This window comes from Xiphias gladius, chromosome 19 (assembly GCF_016859285.1).
Source record: "Xiphias gladius isolate SHS-SW01 ecotype Sanya breed wild chromosome 19, ASM1685928v1, whole genome shotgun sequence".
Taxonomy (NCBI): domain Eukaryota; kingdom Metazoa; phylum Chordata; class Actinopteri; order Istiophoriformes; family Xiphiidae; genus Xiphias; species Xiphias gladius.
In genome coordinates, this window is record NC_053418.1 from 4,257,860 (window position 1) to 4,278,590 (window position 20,731).

At 39.7% G+C, this 20,731-nt stretch overlaps 1 protein-coding gene across 2 annotated transcripts in view; it reads right to left on the minus strand.

The window, feature by feature from the left end:
- smarca2 (SWI/SNF related, matrix associated, actin dependent regulator of chromatin, subfamily a, member 2) overlaps positions 1–20,731 on the minus strand; it is a 54,898-nt gene that overhangs the window by 23,224 nt on the left and 10,943 nt on the right. For both annotated transcript variants that reach the window (XM_040154994.1, XM_040154995.1), the window contains 15 exons: positions 20,022–20,072; positions 18,459–18,589; positions 16,851–16,908; positions 16,436–16,530; positions 15,801–15,948; positions 12,186–12,349; positions 10,441–10,507; positions 10,217–10,327; positions 8,022–8,264; positions 5,720–5,833; positions 4,977–5,081; positions 3,881–3,967; positions 3,152–3,198; positions 1,819–1,985; positions 580–743 (listed from right to left, as the gene is read on the minus strand). In XM_040154994.1, coding sequence (XP_040010928.1) covers positions 580–743; positions 1,819–1,985; positions 3,152–3,198; positions 3,881–3,967; positions 4,977–5,081; positions 5,720–5,833; positions 8,022–8,264; positions 10,217–10,327; positions 10,441–10,507; positions 12,186–12,349; positions 15,801–15,948; positions 16,436–16,530; positions 16,851–16,908; positions 18,459–18,589; positions 20,022–20,072 — 1,752 coding nt within the window. The remainder of the gene's footprint in view (positions 1–579; positions 744–1,818; positions 1,986–3,151; positions 3,199–3,880; positions 3,968–4,976; positions 5,082–5,719; positions 5,834–8,021; positions 8,265–10,216; positions 10,328–10,440; positions 10,508–12,185; positions 12,350–15,800; positions 15,949–16,435; positions 16,531–16,850; positions 16,909–18,458; positions 18,590–20,021; positions 20,073–20,731) is intronic.

Genomic DNA, 20,731 nt, shown 5'->3' on the forward strand with positions numbered 1-20,731 from the left:
ATATCACACTGGACCGGAGCCATTTAAAGTCAGGAAAAACAAACAGGAAGATGATGTTGTATTGCCTCTTGTCTTTGTGTTGTGTGTGCTGAGTGGAGAGGTACGGTAATACATCGTTTCATTTGTGTTTCTCTCTCTCTCTCCATTGCTCTCACTCACTGCTTTGACCTGGCTTAAGTCTCCCACCCTCCTTGTGTGTATTTTACACCTGCTTTTTCCACAATGTCCTCTGTTGCAGTGGAAAAATCAGGTGCAGCAAATATTTGTCTGAATTTCCATTTCCCTCCTTAAAATACATGAGACCAAACACAATTTTTAGGGTGCTACTTTTCTTCTTTTTTACCAGCAGAAAACCTCAGTGTGGTCCTCAGTAAATAACAACAAACACTATTTGACTGGGACAGAAATCTCTTCTAAATATCCCTTTAAATGTGCTTGTCTAGAGGTTTTATTTTGTTAACTACCGTAAACAGCCAACGCTATAACAAACATACTGAACACTTTCTACAATCATGCGTTCACACCATGAGCAGTAATGTCATTACAGGTTTTAATAATAAAATATGGTGATGGACGGACCTGGTGGGGGTTCCAGTCACTGTCAAAGATGACGACAGTGTCAGCAGCCTGCAGGTTGAGGCCGAGGCCGCCGGCTCTTGTGCTGAGCAGGAAGATGAAGTACTGAGATCCTTCCTCGTTAAATTTCTTCAGCAGGGACGCTCGGTCCTCAGACTTGGTGGTTCCTGAAACATCAAACATGATCACTTTGAAGTGCAGAGTCTGTCAAATTAACTTTGAAAAGTCGGCTTTCACTTCTTCACTTATTCTGATAAGAAGCATATCGTTTTCAGGAAACATGTTGACTGTGCCACAGATGTGACCAATTAAAAAGGTTTCAGCGGTAGCGGCTCTAATTGAGCAGGGCTCAAAATATGATGAAACCATTCAATAACCATTGTATATGTGTGATTAAATAATGATAACTAAGGAGGCTCACAAACTGCATATCAGAGACAAGTATCTTAATCTAGTTTGTTTCTCAAAGTGCTGTGTGAATGGTATAAAAGTATAACTGGGACACTTGGAATATCTGGAATATCTAAATATGACCCACTTTATTTTTCACAAGCTTTTAAGCATTGAAATACTGGACGTCCTGGTTCAAAACTATCAAATTATTGATATGAATGAAAGTTTAATCGGGAGAATGTGACTCCTTAAAACTGACGTCACGTGGTCGGCTCGGGAGGAAACGCATCACTGTGCTGGAGTTGTTGGAACAATAGTGATGTTACAGAGTGGAGCCTCCCCCCTCACAAAGGATCTTTGGCTGAGTACAGACGCCAGCTTGCAGACAGCACTTTAACCTGACAACAATCAAATTTCAATATGACCTGTTATCACGTCACTCAAGGAACTAAGATTGGTTAGCGACGGCGGGTATGACAATGAAAGCAGCAGTTAGCGTTGGCTAAAAATGGGACGCTGCTACCTGAATGTTTTGTGCACTGTTCTTTGCTAATGAAATAGAAGAGATAACGGGTTTGATACCATCAGAATGAAGTGAATCTGAGTTACGTTATTTTGCCAACCCGGGTGTCAGAACAGAGGCAGAAATGAATAAAAATATGTTGGAACAGCATACGCCACAAATTGTGGATCATCTCAGTTACCAACCTTTACAAATCAGCTTGGGACATTTATTTATCTAATAATCATATACTATATATTCTACATTATACTTATCATTAAGGTGCAATCATCTGTAGTATTGATGATTGTAGAATTTTTAAACATTATTATGGGGGGCGAGCTTACCATCAAGACGTAAATACAGAAAGTTGCGGTAGCTGAAATAGTCCTCCATGATTGTCATGAGAGAAGTCATCTGGCAGAACAGCAGGACTCTGTGGTTGGTGGCCTGGAGCTTCGGTAGGATGCGATCTAGGAGCTCAAACTTCCCAGAAGCTCGATACAGGTCCGGCCTTGGAGTGGAGATGATGAAACCAAAAGTGTGTCACATGTTGTCATTAACACAGATGATTATTAAAGTCTCTGTGGCCTCTAGTCGGTTAGCAGTTAATACTCTTAATCGGTAAATAATGCCACGATGCTATGTGCAGTGATGCAATGACAAGTTAACGAGATCGTTTACTGTCTCGTTGGTTGATGGCAGATGTAGCCTCGTTATATTGTCTCTGTAAAAAAACTGTTTCCTACATCCAGGAAGAATGGTGTCAACATAACGCAATGACAGGGATTAAGGCTTTGTGTTACCAATAGTGAGCAAAATTACACTTTTCAAGCAGTCCTGCACTTCTCCGGGCACCTTTGTAACACAGAAACATTACAACCTAAAAGAAAATTCGATAGTTATTTTGTAAAATAAATATGACTGAAATGCTCTACAATAGAAACTATCTAGAAGTGATGGAGGTTTCCAGTAATTAAAACTTGTAAAACTTTTATCTCTACCTACAGGATCAATGTTTGTCCAAACAACGATCAATGATTTTAGGAATTACAGGCCTCTAGGTTGATGGTGATAACAGTAAACATTATTAGCAGATTTGATAATGACACATGGTAAATCTGTGGCTTAAGCAATATGTCATTAACAAAAGAGGAATGTTCTTTACAAATCAGCATACAACAAAAATCCAGACCAGCTATATAAATTTCAAGGTCTGGCACAAGAGATTTTGTGTATGTGGTAGATCGGAGTGGATATGTAAGCCCCCACACAGCACAGGAGCGATATGATACTGAATTACACACACAAGGAAATCCTCCTGCCTGAAGCCGCACCAGATGGAGAGCTCAAGCACAAAGACTCTCCGGCTACTTTACTCTATTCACTTCAAAAGGGTTTGAAGTAGAGCTGTAACAATATGTTGTATCCTATTGTATTGTACTGAGCTCTTGTTTGGATATACTGCACGCTCTTTTTAATGATTCTGTGCAGTGGTGTTGAGAGCTGAGACGTCATGTCCTGTTCCTGTCACCACAACTGGCTGTTTCTGGTATTTTGGAAAGCACAGCTGCTGTTTACGAGGATGGGAAATCAGAGAGATCCGCTGCCTGGTGGGCAAATACAGTAAAATGAAGTGTGTAAGTGTAAAGGACAAAAGAACTTTTTTGTACAACTTACCCACTGATTATGCCATTTGGATAGCCCAAGTGTTCCGCAAAAGATTCCTATAACAGAGAACATTTACTCATTTAAAGAAGGAGAGACTATGAAACTAAGTCCTATATTTAAATTTGACTGTACTGCGGAAAGACCTCAAAAAAAGCTTCTGACCTTTCATAAAACGTGGTGTTTTGTTAAAGCAGATTGCCTATCAGTCTCTCCTTAAATTATATGTATATGTTTACATGTGTTTGTATGTACATTTTCACACACGGGACTTGTTTTGAAGTTCTAAGCCTGCAGATAACGACATCTCTCCCTCAGTACAGAGTGATGTCGGGCAAATCTAAAGCTATAATCAGCCGGTCTATGAATTGCATGGTTGTTCGATGACCTCAGTCTAATCAAGGAGATCAAAAACAATGTCAGACACTACCCAAAATGTTAGAGGCTGTTAAAGGAAAAAACCATAAACCTGAAATGAACAAAGATGATAAGGATGAAATTAAGGCCTGAGAATGAAAAAAAAATATAACTTCGGATGTCATGCAAGAATTTCGAGGGAGTGCAGAAAACTCTCAAAATGAGGTCTATTTTAGTGAAGGTAATACATTTGCAATTAGCTGATGATTATGAAAATGAGACAAACATGCACAAGTACTGCAGAAACAAATATCAAGTTTTAACTAGCTCTAGTAATTCGTTCTCAACAGCCAGTACCAGTGGTCTAGGCCAAGCCGTGCTCACCTCAATGTGCTGGAACATGTATGGATGGTTGCAGATCTTCTTCAGCTGCATGATGGTGTTCATCAGGGTCTTCGCCCCTCCTTTGCCCTGGAGAAAATTATTTCATAGATAAAAGAAATTTAAATTACCGAACAGAACAATGATTCTTGTCATGATGTGAGTTTACCCTGCAATAACAGATTTTTTTTTTTTTGGGGGGGGCAAGTTGGTTGCTGCGGAAACATGTTGCTAACACAACGTTGACATATCATCACCTCTTAAGTTAATATGAAAAACTTTTTGGCAAATAGTTGCTTATTTATACATTTAGCTTTGCAGATTAACATAATCATTCATTTGGAGTCATGTTTCTGGCCACCTGATGAATGTAAGTCCCAAATTAACTCTCTTTTAGCTCTGTCTTTGGTCTCTACCAACTCCTAAAAGGGAAATATCTGGCTCTTTAGCTCCGAAATGCTCCACTCTGTTCACTACTGCTGTGTCCGTCTGCTGTTTGGTGCTGAGCAGGTAGTGAACAGTGCGTTTGTAGATTTGTTTTCACTGAAAATAGCTGCTAAACAATGAGCCGAAACTCACTATGAAACTCTGTAAAGCCGAGACACCTTTCACACTGTCAAAATGTTTTCAAGTTGTCATGATAAAAAATATCTCTTATACTTTATTAAACTGCACTCAAATCTATGATAAGCTTTGATCACTCCTTTGAACTTTGAATGGATTTTGAACAGTGTATTCCAATTTTTCTCAAAATCTATGCAGTCTGCTTTCCAAAGTGGTTTGGATAATAGTCATTCTGCTTCACTTGAACTTGAAAGCCAAGATGAAGCTTCTGAAGTTAAATAAAATTGACAGTTTACTCTTTATCTTTAGCAAACACAGCGTTTTGTTCATTTCACAGCGCTTTTTTAAAAGCAAAAGCCCAATGAAACTGTAACTCCAATTACACAACAAAATTCAGGGACCTTCTGATGTCAAACAGAAGGGAAGTGTAAATATCATTGAGCTCTAGGCCATATGGCTCAGTTTGCCAGCATGACACGCTGATAAAAGAAAGTGTAGACATACAGTGAAGACATGGGGGTCTTTTTATATTTACCTTCTTGTCTTTCTCTGAACCGTCGGTGAGGAGGATGCCTTTCTGCATGTGGCGGTACAGAACCTTCTGTATGGCAGACATGTCACATTTAATGACATACTCCACCTGTGTGAATGACAATAAAAGCAAAGCTTCAGTGACACAGAGATGTCTTTTCAATGGTGAGGTAGCCCGGCTTTTTTGAATGCTTTACAACTGTGGATGGTAACAACATAAGAACAAAATCCTGGTGTCATTATCGCTTTAATCCAGATTATATCGGTTTTACTTACCATATTTTCAGTGTATCCTTTAGAAATAAGACTGCACTCATAGTCGGAAGTAAAGTTATTAACAAGGCATTTGTGTTGCCTTGCTACATTATTTTATACCCGGGGCATGGGGAATATGTCATCCTTATGAGGAAGGGGTGCACATTATTTTCAGATAATAGCACAGCTCTGACATAGTGGCCTCATCACTATTCTTAAGTAGCACTTAAAGTTGATTGTTTCAGCAGTTACAAGGCTACGACTTCAATTATTGCTTAAGTTAAAAACTAGCTTTCAAGGCTGGCAAAGATTTTGCCCACATAGTCTTTATTTAGAGAGTGTACTGCCCCAAAATAAGAATAAACATACTTGTACCTGGATTTATGGTAATTTAATCAAACAACAGTGCAGATTTTCTGCATTGCAGACCATGTAACATATATAATCATGCTACATGAAATGAAAGTACACAAAGCTTGGTGTTGATCTCACCTTTTCTGGCAGCTGAGACTCCACCTCTTTCTTCAGTCTGCGTAGCAGGAAGGGGCGGAGCACCTTATGCAAACGCCGAATAATCAGGATGGTCTCCTCCTCATTTAGGTCAACCTGAACAGGTCATAAAGTATATGTGATGATACACCACAGGTTATACACGGTTTAACCTTCTTACTTAAAATAACAATACATAAACAGAATCTTATATACATCAACAGTTTGTGGGACTGTGCTCGAATCTGCCCCTCTTTCCTTGAGGGTTGGATGTTTAATGAGATTGGAGACGTTTTTGAGCGTGGTACTGTTGTTATGGCCAGTTGTCCCATTAAGGTGTTTTTATGTGGGGGCCCGTGTACTATGCACACGTGACGTCGATGCAGTGCACAGCCCTGCCGATGTTTTCACACTATTCCACTGATCAACAGTTGGTAGTGGTACCACTCAAAAAAGGGCGTGAAAAGGTGGTGGACAAGACTGCAAGCTAGTAAAAATCAATGTAAACATTACACAATTAAAATAATTTTAAAAATAGGTTTTGCAAATATTATATTAGGAAGGAGATGTATTTGACATTGTATTGCATTGTTGTGCTTTTATATTTGTTCTGCATCAAATTCGATAGAGTTCAGGATTTTTAGAACTGGTTCAATAGGATCAGTGTCTCCCGATTCGTTGTTATTGGGGTGTTTTTCACTCTCTAATTTACGATTTTGGTTAGGCACGAGTAAAAATTTCAAGTTTTTCAAATCTCACTCTGGCCTGGTGATGGGGACAGGGAGAATTATTGTATTTCAGAATTCTTCCAAATGTCCCTTATCCACAGAGCCAAAGGTTGCTCATTTTGGCCGTACGGTTGTGGACCTATTACTGATTTAATTTGGGTATGTTTTTTTTATGTAGAAATTCCCCAAAAATTGCAACGGGCTTAATGGGCTAAGTCTTCATTACAGACAGTGGAGAACCAACCGGAAATACAACATAAGTCTCCAACTGGGCTTGAACCAGGGATGTTACGGTTTCATGATCAGCATCTTAACCCTTAAACTACGGGTTCGCCCATTAACTTTTTTTTCTTTTCAATAAAACTCCACATGGCACCCTTAATATTAATCTAATGGTCAAAGCCTTCCAGAGCTCAAAAGCTTGCCATCTGAAAATTAATATTCCGTTTTATTTGTATTTTTTCTTCAGTCAGAGCCCAACCTGAAAGTCTCAGCTGAATGTTGGAGAGAATTTTGTGAAGAGACTGGCCGACTGAAGCAGCTTCTTGTTTATATCTTCGGCAGCTTTGATTTGTGTTTTGGAAACATAAGCCTTTCCTTTTTTGTTTCCTTTAAAAGTGGGTTTAGAGGTTTCCTCAGCCTCAGGCTAGATGGCATCTCAATGTGGACAGCTCAACCTATTGTGACCCTCTGTAAGGGAAGAGGACAATACTAACAGTACTTGTGGAAAAAAATTAGAAGGGGTTTCATATTGTAGCAGACCCTGAATCAGTAATAAGGATGCTAGTCTGTAATTGAGCGTGGCTCTAACTTCCCAGAGGGCAGAAAACATTTCCCTAGGGTAAATTGCAATTACATTCATCCTTATGGTGAACATTTCCTGAGTGTTCATTGAGTGTTTAAAATATATCTTTCTCGTGCCTTTAACGGAGCTTTGTAAAAGCTTGTGCTTTATAGCGGTGTACTAAACATTATATTTTACATACGTTTAATAACTTCCTTTTGCTTTATTTTCAGGAGAAATGACAAGTGTGATTACTTCGAAGGGAAGAAAGTCCTTAGGGTGACAGATTTAAAGACAGATCCATTTATAGAAACCTTTTATCAGGTTTAAGAAGATGCACAGTATCTCCACGTTTAGCAAAAAATGGATCCCCTTTACATGGTAAAGACTGCAATTTACATTGTATGTATTCAGATTTAGAAATATTTCAAAAAGTTTTGGACTTGGAGTTTGGGCAGTCTATGGCACTGATTCTCACTCAGGGTGCTCCCAGCAGATCAGAAGCCAATTTCTAACCACAGGAGATAAAACAATTGGTTGAATTTTTGGAATTCGGTTTTCCAAAGATTCAACCAATCGTTTTATCTCTGAGCATCGCTGTTTTCTTACTTGGATTCTGGTACTCAAGATAAACATCACATACAATACGAAGCAGGCTAAAAAAAATGTATTAAGAGCATTTGCAAAAAACTATCTGATGTATGTTATGACCCTTGTCCACCCAAAAATGTTAACATTTCACCAAAATGAAATGGAAGCTAAAAGAGTCCAGGCTGTTTCTCAAAGTACTTACCCTCTCTCCTGTCATGGCGAATGGTGCGTTGAACCACTGCTCGAAGGTGCTGCAGCTCTTGAAGATGGTGGGCAGGAGGAAATTGAGCAAGGCCCACAGCTCAGGCAGTTTGTTCTGTAGTGGTGTACCAGTGAGGAGGAGACGGCGGGGAGCCACATAGTGGGTGTTCAACACCTGGGTCAACTTACAGTGGTGGTTCTTCATGCGGTGACCCTCATCCACAATCATGTACTTCCAACGAATCTGTATGTGGAAGAAGACTGGTTGGACCCCTATTTCTACACTTTTGGATAGTGAGAACACAAAAATGCCATGACCAAATTTGCCTTTGACATGGATATGATTACAAAGGAGGTCAGGAGTGGCTGCAGAGAAGAAAATGCAGATTTTACTGCAGACAAATGAGAAGTTTCTTATTTCCTCTATTATTATTACTCTTACAACAAGTGTTTGTGAACCCATTTTTTTCTAACTAGTACCAAATTAACATGTACCTCTACTTAGTAAATAGTGAAAAGGAATAAAAATTCCTGCAGCCCTGACTGTGTACACAATTATACACATCATGCATTCGAGACCACAGCTTACAGCCTCCAAAACATGACTTAATGACACATACTGAAATATAATTTAATCAACCCACACATTTGCTGAGTCTAACCCAAGCCCAACGTCTTTATTAGAAATTGTACTGAGGAGGTTTCAGACCTCTTCACATTTTGTTAAACGGCAACTGAATCTCTTGATTCTGACTGCAAACCGTACAATCGAGTTGCAGCCACTGCATATTTATTTGCAAATCACAAAATTAACTATGCCACTGGTGTAGACATCTTCTAAGCGAAAGAGAACAAAAGCGAGGCTCTTTGTCCTTGAGATACTCAGAAGCTTGTGTGTTAATTTATTACAAGCATGGTCGACTTCTGTAGTGGATTGTTCTCAGGTCTCCCTGAAAATTCCCTAAATCAATTACAGCTCATGCAGGGTACTGCTGCTGCCATGGTTTTAACTGGAACAAAGAAAAGAGATTACTTCACGTGTTTTTAATTTCAGAACTGGAGTCAAGTTACTCTTAAATGACTAAACTTGTCAGATTATAATGTCACATGCTGCTGTATGGTACTTTATGTCCTCCCAGCTTCTCTGCTCACTGTACGTAAAACTAATGGACTATTCAGACAGAGATTCAGAGAGCTGTGAAAAAGCTGCTATTCAACCATTCATTCTTTGATCTCTTTCACCTTTGTCAGTATGTGCTCGTCCTTGATGATGTATTCATAGGTCGTCAGTAAGACACTGGATTTCCCATTGCAGCCCTGCACCCCCCAAACTTAAAAAGTTGTCAGCTACACTACAGGGGAAAGTTGAGAAAACTCAACTTTATGCAAATATTCTCGGATGTAGTGCGAGCGACAGCCAGGTGAGAGCCAAATGTGATTGATTCCAGCTCAAACTGACGCACAAAGTGTTGTTTACTGCTGCACTCAACTACACGAAGGAACTTCAAACCATTTTAACTTTAAACAAAATGGCAGAAAAGCTGATTGTTGCAGTCTCTAGCTTCCCAATTCTCTATGACATATAACAAATTACCAGGACATTCAAAAGAGCGGCGTGTGGAAACAAAACACCGACATTATTCTGTCTGGCGGCGGCGAATACATCAGAAAACAACTGTCCAGTCAGAGCAGATTATGTAAAGAATGTTCTCAACACAAAAGACCTCAAGAACTACAGATTCATGAGAGGCCAGATACTACAAACTACTTTGTATCCATACGTGTGAACGCACAGACGCAAGACAAAGACCCACGATGAAACACCTTCTAGACGCAAACTGACCCAAATAGTGTCTCTCTTGATCTGAGGAGTTATAAGTGGCTGCTACAACTGACCTTTTTAGATCTTATTTTACCTAGAAGCTGCCATTAATATCTCCTTGAATTCTGCAGTAAGTGCAGAGCAGTTAAGATACAGATGGTCAGTCATGAAAAGTCTTTCTGGCACTTGCGCGGTGTCATTTAACCACTGATTAGTAAAGTTGTGGTGAAAACTGTAAAATTTTAGGTGAATTAAAGAGTATGTATCTGTAAAATGTGTGAGACACTATGTGTATGTGAAGTGTATGAATTGGCAACAGAGCGCAAGTGGGAAAGTGTATTATACAGAGAGGACAGAGCTTTGATCTCTTTCACCTTTGCCAGTATGTGCTTGTCCTTGATGATGTATTCATAGGTGGTCAGCAAGACATTGAATTTTCCATTGCGGAGCTGAGGCACGAGTCCACGGCGCAAAGCAGGGGTGCCCTTTAATGGGGGAGACACAGAGAAAAGACAACTTTCTGTCGTAGGTCCGCCAAAGGAATCAGAATGTCTTGGATGGAGAAAAAAAAAAGAGGAAAATGACTTTTCTTTCTTACCTTGTAAGCAATTTTGACAACAGAGGGTGCCCACTTGTCAAGTTCATAGACCCAGTTAGACAAAGTCCTTAAAAAAAGAAATCAATGACAATCATCAAACGTGGAGAAGGTCACATGTTAGAAAGTGGTCTCAATTTAGAACAATGTTGTTCAAAACTGGGCCCCTTGGGCAGATCAATGTCTCTGCCTACTAACTTTATTTTCCTAACACACAACTGCAAGTGAAAGAGGAAGAGTTTAATGCTTTGCTCCACATTAAGAAGCACACAGTTACCCTGAGGTCAAATTTAAGCCTGTGCTTTGCTGTTTGACTACAAAACGCAGTTTCACAACTCAGTTATGATGAAAAAATGGGTATTGCAGAAAACAAACCCATCCTTCCTTCTAATCCTTTAACACCTGCAGTTGTAAATTATCACTAAAAAGAAATACTAATTAGGTGAAATGTGAACTTTGGAATTACAACACAGTTTTCCCTTCACTCTAAATCTGAAAAAGGTAAATATGTGAGTACTAAGGGTGTTTTCACCTGCCATGTTTATAGAAGCTGAAAAGAACCCAGGAGCATTAACCTACTTATACTGTTTTTTGGGGAGTTAGGAGTTGGAGTGGTTTGTGCTTGAAGGTGTTTGAAGAACCTGAAGGGATCAATGGCGTGAAAAATGCGAGGAAAAACACACGCTCTGTGAAGCTGAATGAATGATTGAAGAGATTCCCATATATTCATCTCAAAATTAACAACAGAAGATGGAGAATATTTGCAAAAAAGGACGATTTTCAATTTTTTTTTTTTTAAATTGACACTTGAAAATAAAATTTATGAGTTGGAACATTTTATTGCATGCTTAAATTTATGCGATTTTTTCAGCTTGGAAGGTTTTTGCTCAAGTCCTGCACGCTCCTTATGGCAACCAGTGGTAATTTCCGTTCTGGTCCAAATACAAGTCGATATTTTTTTCTGAAAATTACATTTGATGTGTAGATCATATTACATTCAAGGACTAGACAATTACATATCCACAATATCAGATATTATTTTTGAAAGAGGAGAGTATTGGTGTAACAATAATACAGAGAGAACAACAATAGAGAGTGTTGCTTTAAGGGGTGTTTGTAGTGTTACTGTTGCTATTCTCAAGTCTTTTAGATTTACTCGGCCTTACGTGTTTAGGAAGCACTGTTTATTCTGCGGGAGTTTTTGACGGCTCATGTAATATGTTTTGCTGCCATGAAGGTCAAAAGGTTGTGTCGAAAGCTGAAAAACGCCAACAGTGAAAAAAACGTCTGACATTTTCACATTTTGAATACACAAACATAAATGTGGGATTTACATTATGTTATATGAAAATTTTCGAGGTTTTGGATATTAAAATAAAGCACTGGTGAATGCACTATTGTCTGACCAAAGTAGTAACTCACTGCTGCTTTAGAGACAGTCTGTGTTTGCTGTTAACTTTGACTCATCATTCCCTGTAGGCAGATGAGTGTGCACACCTGACACTTGAATTTCATTTGAGCTAACAGGTGCATCGGTGTCTCAGTCAGGGATGGGACTCCTGACTCCCCTGTTCTATTATAGCTCTATCTTGCAATTTGGGCTGATCCGGTTGGTTTATTTCAATCTAAATTTAATTGTTAGAGTAATTTCAAAAACTGTGCTCGTCGGTCCCTTGCTGAAAACATTTCAGGGTGTCATGACACTGAGCAATAACAGCCATGGTGGAATTCAGCTGAGGAGTACTGACGAGAGAGGAACAATGATGAGATAGGGACCGTTGAGCCTCTTGTGCTCCATCAGGTAGGTGATAAGGGCGATGGTTTGGATGGTTTTGCCGAGGCCCATCTCATCAGCCAGGATGCCGTTTAGATTGTTGTTGTACAGGGACACCATCCACTCCAGCCCCTGGATCTAGATAACGCACAGAAATAGAGCCTGAAAATATGCTTGCAGAGAAAACCTCATTCCTCAATTCATGTCTTTCCAAACCTTTTATGTATCATTCCTTAACCACCAATCATAAAAGACAACACTTTGAACAGTGATGTGCCATATCAAGGAAAATTACATGCTGCATGTCAAAGAGACAAAATGTTTTAAGTGGCAAAAGTTTACACTGTTTTAAAGCACAAGTATGACAATCAGCTCAGACAGGTACCATGAATAATTTATAACCACAAAAAAACATGGTGGTTGTCATGCCCTGCTCTTTCTTATTAAATCTCTCCTGTCACTTTTAGCTGCATCAGTCTAAAAGAAAAAAATGCTAGAAAATAAGCATTTCTTCTGCATCTCTGCATGTGATGGTACAAACCATTAAATACATCTAAATAAGTTAACTTGATGCATTTCAAAGCAAGTTCTGCAAATATACTTTGATCTTACTGCCACTGTGGCATTTTATATCCCGACTGATTCAAGCACCGTAGCAAAATATCAGATGTGTTACCAACTGAGCAACGCGCCTCTGGCAAAAACAATCACTAAAAGACAGAATGGAGAAACAGGAAAGGGCAGGGGGGCACTGGCAGCAGAAAAAAGGGACCAATTAGTTAAGGGCATAGTTAACTTAACACCTGACAGCAGAGCTAACTTCAGAGGAAACGACTGGCTGTGGGTAAAATCAATAAAACTTAAAATAAACTTAAAATTGTCCCATATGAGTACTTCACAGCTTCCGTAAATTCTTGCTAAAAATTCAGGTTTGATACACATATTGCTGTGGTTACTGCACGCAGCTGATCCAATTGAAATTGAAATCTCTCCCAGGAGCTACCACCATATTTCATTTAAAATCTGGCACACCATTAATCAGAGGAGTGCTAGGACTGCAACCTGATTGGAAGAAAGAAAACACGAACAGCACCCAATTTGCCAGTTCCATATCTCTGGTACTATACTATTTTTCACTGCTATCCCCACTTATCCCCACTAAGAGATGGGATTATAGTGTCACACTGGAAACGTGGTTTTGTCGTTATGAGCAGACAGATTGTCTTTAAGCTTGACTAAAATTATTGAGCATTTAGTTGCCCTGCAGCTAAACAGATATGTTTGGTCTCTCGATCCATAACCAAAGCCACATGACCACTAATAGTGCTTTCACACTGCACAGAAATATTCAGGAACCCTGCATGAGGCAAACCGACAGGGACAGAGGGGATCCCGATTCCTGTTTCCACAGCTCAATAAGAGTCAGTGAATGTCCAGAGGAGCGGCAAAAACACTACATAAATAGATACACACATCATATACACATCATCACAAAAGACAGGCGACTAAAGTCATCATCTTGCTTTGCAATATTTTTTACTACTACTGAAGAACATAAACGTAGGGGTGTTCGTAGAGCTGCAACTAACTATTATTTTCAATATCAACTAACTAATATCAACTATCTGCCTATTGTTTTCCTGATTAACTAATTAAATGTTTCACCTCTAAAATCTTTTGTTTTGTCCAAAGAACAATTCAACAATTCACTATCACAGAAGACTAAGGCCACATCCAGACCAATTTCGGCGCTGCGTGAAAACACGCCGCCCTCTCATTCAACCGAATGAGGCCGGCAGGGCTGCCAGTGCAAGGTGGCTGCGGCAAAACAATACCTGGTCGTCAAGCAAAAAAAAGATTAACCTGGCTGAACTATTGCTGCAACATAATACGACATCATCCAGCAAATACATGCAAGCGCACATTCCTGGTGGATTATTTTCTAACGTGAACCTGTATTTCTACCACTAACCTTGCGATCCTTGTGCTGAAAGATTAAATAGTTTCTGCTCTTAACTTTCCAGAGTTGTACAATCCTGTCTGTGAGTGTTATACTGTGAACCGCTGTGAAGTGTTTTGGTGTCTTATACGCCTTTAAACCCATTAATCTGTTGCTCCAACTTCCTGGATTGTTTTTCATTGTCTAGCGGGACTTCAAACAACACACCCCCACCGCCACAACCCACTTCACTGTTTTAATGCAGGGCTGTTTTCCGTATGAATCCCCCACATGAACGCCAGCAAGTATTCACATTTGAGAAGATGAAGCCATTGAATTTTTTGCTTAAAAAATTGTTAACACTAATAAGTGATTATCCAAACTGCTGCCTAATCAATGAATCGACTAATTGTTTTAGCGCTAGGTTCTTGTAATCTGCTGTTTCTTGAAACAAAATTAATAAGAGACTGTCAATTAATTACTAAGCAGCCTGACTTATTTTAGTACAATGACCCATCAACAAAGAGCGCACATGATCATTACAAAAGTTTGAAAAAGACAGGGCAAATAAAAATTTTTACTCAACATTAACTGAAACAAATCAGACACTTGTCTAGTGTTACTGAACCACGAAAAGTCCAACTGACATCAAAAATCTCTTATACAACAGCCTTATAAAGAAGAATATGCCAATGGTTAAATCTACAGGCGGACAAGGCAGACCATCCAACTCAAGCATACAATGAGCAATGGTGAGTAAGGGCTATAGATGTAGAAAAAACCTCAGTGCTCCATAGTAGACAGTAACCTGTTCGTGTAAGCACTGCGAAGATGCAAGCACGTATATAGTCCTGCATAGACATAAAGGTGGTGGCAAAGGAAAGGGAAGACCGGATTCTAAAATGAAAACCCAATTTCAACTTCAGGTTTTTCACCCATGCTGAACGTGAGGCGTGAAAAAGAGAAAAGTCATGAATTACAATACCTGTATATTTGTATTGAGATACAGGCTCATTCTCAGAAGGTTGATGGAAGGTTCAGTGGCTTTGATTTTGCGTTTGAAAACATCATGAGTTTTGTTTTGTCAGCTTTCAGAACAAGTTGTAAATCACAAAAGATATGTTGTACTGTATTAAAAGATAGCTGTAGCTGACACAGAGCCTGGTTTGGTGTAGACGTAGAGCAGTATATCACAATATTACAGTTTGACACTGTGGCACAATGTCGCACGGCATAATACTGGAAAACAGCAGAAGGTTCTATAGGACCATACCAGTTGTTCTAGGTGTTTTCTCTCCAAGTACTTCATGAGCGCAAAGTGGACTAATTTGCATTCATTTCAGTTTTTCCATTACAATCACCTCTGTTCTGGCTGTTAATTTACTGTCGTTTCATTTTAAAGACCAATATGAAATAATGAGTGAAAATGAAAATGTGAAGGTGGTCGCTTATTGTATTAAACAGGATATCCATTAGATAGGTGATAAACAATCAGTTGGAAACCAATTTAAAGCAACGTGGATAAAAAATAATAAACAATCTAAAATCAACCACAATTCAAAGGTGAGCAGCAAAAGCACCCAAACGCTGCTGCAAGTCTACAAAATAAGAGGGACTGCAGGTATACTGTGTGTGTGTGCATGTGTGTACCTGGTACTGTTTGAGCATGCCGTTGATCAGCAGTGACGATTGCTTCTCCACCCTTTCAATCACAGCATGGGCAACGCCATAGTAGGACTGGGAGCTGGTTTGTCCAGTAGGAACACTGTACTCATCATCCACATCCTGCTTGGCCGAGCTGAATGTGTGTTTGGTGTAAAAAGAAAAAAAAAATTAAAAAAGACAGAAAACACATTTGAAACCCCCCTAACACATCGATTTGATCAGTTTTCAAGCCTTAGCTGGGTCTGGCAGCAGGAGCACAGCCTGAGGACAGCCTGAGCGCCTCACTAAGGGTCCCTCTGGAAAAGACTACAAGTCTACCAAGACTACCAGAGCTTTACTTATTTATTTTGTTGCACCTTTTTCTTTCATCTGAGTGCCTGGAATTTTGACTCATTTACCCCCACAGTGAGACTCCTCTTCGTAGAACCAAATTTAATGTTTAATGTTTGATATCTTTTAAAAACAATACAGCCTGGTAAAAAGTACTCCATCAAACAACACTAAAATTCCAGCATACCAAGAACTGGACATTTAATTAATTCTTTTATCTTCGTTTCTAACTGACACAATTCCTGCCGAGTAAATCTGAGATAGAGGGATAGTGGGAAGGAATACAGTACTCGATGATGTGCTTGGCAGCCTTCACAGACACTTCATTTCCATTGGGATCAATTATCTTCTCCTCTGTTTCTGCCTTGGCCCCCTCCTCTTCGTCCTTATAAGGCAAAGTTGACAATACATAACTGGGATTATACATAAAATAATGATAATAGTACAAAGACGATCACAGAAGAAGCTCTGATGGAGAAAAAACCAAATCATCAGCAGTAGCATTATTCAAGTGCACACAGCTACAGCCCCCTGGTGGATTTTGATGTGTGTGTGTACTGCATGTGTAGAGAGGGTCTGACTGTTAGACTGAGACATACTCTAAATCCCATTTAATCACATTTGCATGATTTGAAGAACTGCAGATGAGGGAGGCTCATCTCAAATCCTCCACTGTTGGAGTTCATTAATGAGAAAGTCACTGACCTCCTCCTCAAACTCGGAGCCACTCTCCTCGCTGTCGGATCGCGGGGCGACTTCATACCTGGTTTTCAAAGGTGGAATCACCAGGAAGAGGGGAAAAAAAGGGAAATACAAAATACATTTAAAAGCATGAATCACGCATTAACTTTAAGTGTAGCCACTGTCACAGGTTCTGCTTTGGTGGCAAACATAACTTTTGGCACTGCTCAGGAGGTGCTACTAACCGAGGTCCAGGTACCTTAGGGTGGAAGAAATGCAACAGGTGGTTTGCAACGCTACAAACACAACAATTAATAGCGCAGGACGTGAGTTAAGATTTGCACTCCAAGGATGTGTGTCTCAATATGCAGGAGACAGTCTGATTCAGAATATCTGATGCGTGTTTTACTGCAATGTTACGCATTTGTCCATGTGAACTGTAAACTGTGTTGGGGAGTATGTTAAAAGTTTAATTACATTTCCCAGTAACTCAAACGTTCAGGTAGTGTTTTTTGAAAAACACTCTTTCAAAATCATGTAACATTTGCAGGAGCTTTTTTTCCAAATTAGTAGCAGGGCAGTGCAACTGAAAACCTGCATTACTATATTTTCTCTTGAAGAAAATGAAAAGAAATGATTATCAGAAATGAATAACTCCCCCATGCTCTCTTCAAACGTCACTTCCTTTTCTTCTAATTTTGGATGAATTTAGGAAGTGGGATGTTTTTCTGACGGTACGGAGCAGAGAGAGAGAGAGAGCAGGACCTGCAGCTTCTGGTGCATAAGTCAGGGTAGTAGACCAGTCCTGAGGGATGCACCGAACTCTGGAGAGCTGGTCAACTGTGCTCTGTGGGAGCTGGTGTGGCACCAGTAATCATGTACTCTGTTTTTGCTCCACTCTGTCATTCTCCTACTGCAGGTGGCGTTCTTCCATTAATGTAATGATACTGACATTTAAAAGTCAAGAATATTTATTTTAGCGCCCCTATTTTCAATGTTTTTTGTCCCACAACTGAACTCCACTCTGTACACTCGCTTACAAAATACCACATAAAAATGCCACTGTTGGTCCCGCTGTCGCCATATAGTGTTGCCTTTTCAATTACATATAGCTGAAACATACTGGTGTGGGGAACACAGAGAGAAATCATGGCAGAGCCTAAAACCAGGACCTTGCAGGTGCTTACAGATTCAGGTTATGGAAAGTTCCAGGTTATGGGTATTTAAGTTCCTATAAAGGAAAAGGCCTGTAATTCTCAAAAAAAGTATCTTTCAGAAGTGATCCTGGTCTCAGGACTGTGACCACAACAGTGACCATTTTATTTCAGGTCTGTCAGTGTTGGCTCATGTACAAAAAAGGGGCTGCCTGTTAGGGCCTTACATCCACAATTTGAGGAAGGGACTGAGCATTTTGTTTCAAGCATTAGAGACATTGGGTTGTTATTAAAAAACACACAACTAGGTAGGAAAAGCAGTGATAGCCATCCTCGCTAAACAGAAAAAGACTGTCACCCGAAACTCAGAAAAGTCACTTATAAATACTTTCCAAAAAGACGAAACAGCAACATCACTTTAATTTAAAAGAGATATCAGAGGTTGACAACAGAATAGTGCAGTAATGTGCCTCCTCACCCAGGGTTCATCTCGAGCCAAGCCTCCAGCTGGCTGGATTTGGGAGCATCGGTTCCCTGCAAAACTTTCCCAGTCTCTGTCTGAATCACTTTGACTGGCAGCTCACTCATTTGGCTGCTCTCGTCCATGGGCTGCCGGACAAACAAACCACAAAGAGAAACGTGTGCATTAATAAAACTGAAATACAATATCTTCATTTAATCAGTGATTACAGATTTTTTCCTGTTATCTTGGCTGCACTAATATAAAGGAATACTGATATAAACAAAATTAATTACCGATTGGGGAGTGGATAATCACTTGACCCGTAAATCACATTAATATGAGATAAAACTTTCGATTACTCGCATAGCCCCAGTTCTCTGAGGGTTACGCATCTTCTGTGAATACACAAGGGAGCGTGTCCCTATGGTAGGACAGAGAAACAAATACTATGAAATAGAAAACATATTGTCTAGGCAATTCTGATGGACCTGAATATGAGTTTTGTCCTTGCTTTACTAATTCATCTTTATAAATGGTACTGGAAAATAAAGGAGGGATAATAACTCCAAGTTCCAAACCATTTATCACCCCCTTCCTCAGAATCTAACAATTGGGACTTCCAAAACCCCTTTTAAAGATGGAAAACCACTGCGATATTGTTTCTTCCAAAAATGGCCTTCGAGGCATATCTCTATTTGACAGGAGAAGAGAGGAGGAGAATGCATTCAAAAGCTTTGGGAAGTTGTGAATGAGAACAAAAATTTCCATTTGGTTTTTTAGCATTATTTACAAGACATTCAATTTGCTTCAGCCCTACTATCCAGGGACCGGTTTGCATCTGAAAGGGATTTACTGTTTTTCTGATCTCATGTTCAGTTTATTTTTTTCATTTTTGCCAGAGTACATTATTAGGATGATGAAGAGTGCAGGTTTGGTTTCACAGCAGCCAAAATGCAAGTATGGGTGAAAGCAAGAGAGCAACAAATATCAGTATAACACATTTTGCTTGAAACATAAATATCCTCAGAGGACAAGGGACAAAATTACAGCCTGAGATCCAGCTGTGGATTTAGAAACTTGAAATACCCTTTAAACCTGCAATAACTGATTTGGGGGTGGTGGAAACAAGCTGTGAACACAGCAATGACATATCATTATCTAAGTTGATGCAGTGGATTTATTGGCAAACCAGCAGTTACGGAGCAACACTATTATTCATTTGGAGTCATTCTTGTGCCTTCTGGCAAATTTAAGACCAATACTAACTCTCCTTTAGCAGTTTTTTTTTTTTTAGCTTTTTTAGCTGAATCTGTTTTTGGTCTCGACCAACTCATGAGGGAAAATGCTTAAATGCTTCACTATGTTCACCAGCTAGTCTATAACTGTGTCCGTCTGCTGCACAGTTTTTGCATCTTGTAATTTGATACACTGTTATTATCGGAATGTTGGTTAAAGCTGCTTTAAAGAGACATCTCAGACAGCTAGATAACAAGTATACACAGTTAAATGACCAGGATGGGAAAAAACTACCAACAGAAAGGAAAATTTAATAGCATACAGAAAAGCACTGCAGCTTACCTCTCCATCAGGTCCAATTGCGCTGGTGCCTTCGCCATCTCCATCAACCTTCTAGACATCAAACACATAAACCCATTGTTGACACATTGTAAGTGTTGTCATTCTATATCAGAACAGGTTATGTTAAAGTGTAAGTCACGGCAGCATTAGGTCATTTCTCAAAGGAGCGGCTCTAATATGGGTATGGTTGCTTTTAATGGCATAGTTCCGGTCCATTCCTCCTTTTCACAGTGGTTACAAAGGAGCTCTCCAACAGCATTACTACCAGTCATGTAAGCTATTCCCAGAAACATCTTTACACGTGGTCAACTGAGGTAGCACAGTATGTGGTTACAGAAAAAGGATTTTCAAATGGCTAACATGAGTGTCAGGGACGTCACATCAAGTGTAATGAATGACTGAGAGTCTGCAGGTGTTCGTTCCAGTCAAAGACGACACCAGATGAGTTCACTGATTAGTTCTGCCTGTCTGACAGAAGGTGTGAAACCATGTGGGGTAGTGTGAACTTTCAGCCCACCACGTCAGTGAGATACCCTTTAATGCTTTAAATCACAAGGAGGCCATATGACGGAAGAGATTAGGGAGATTTCAAAGAATAATTCATGTCATAGTTAAACCGTGGTCCATGCTCCTACGGAGGGCTAGATAGACTGTATGTCAAGATATGAACCCGGCAACACAGAAACACCACGAATACCAACCTATCTGAT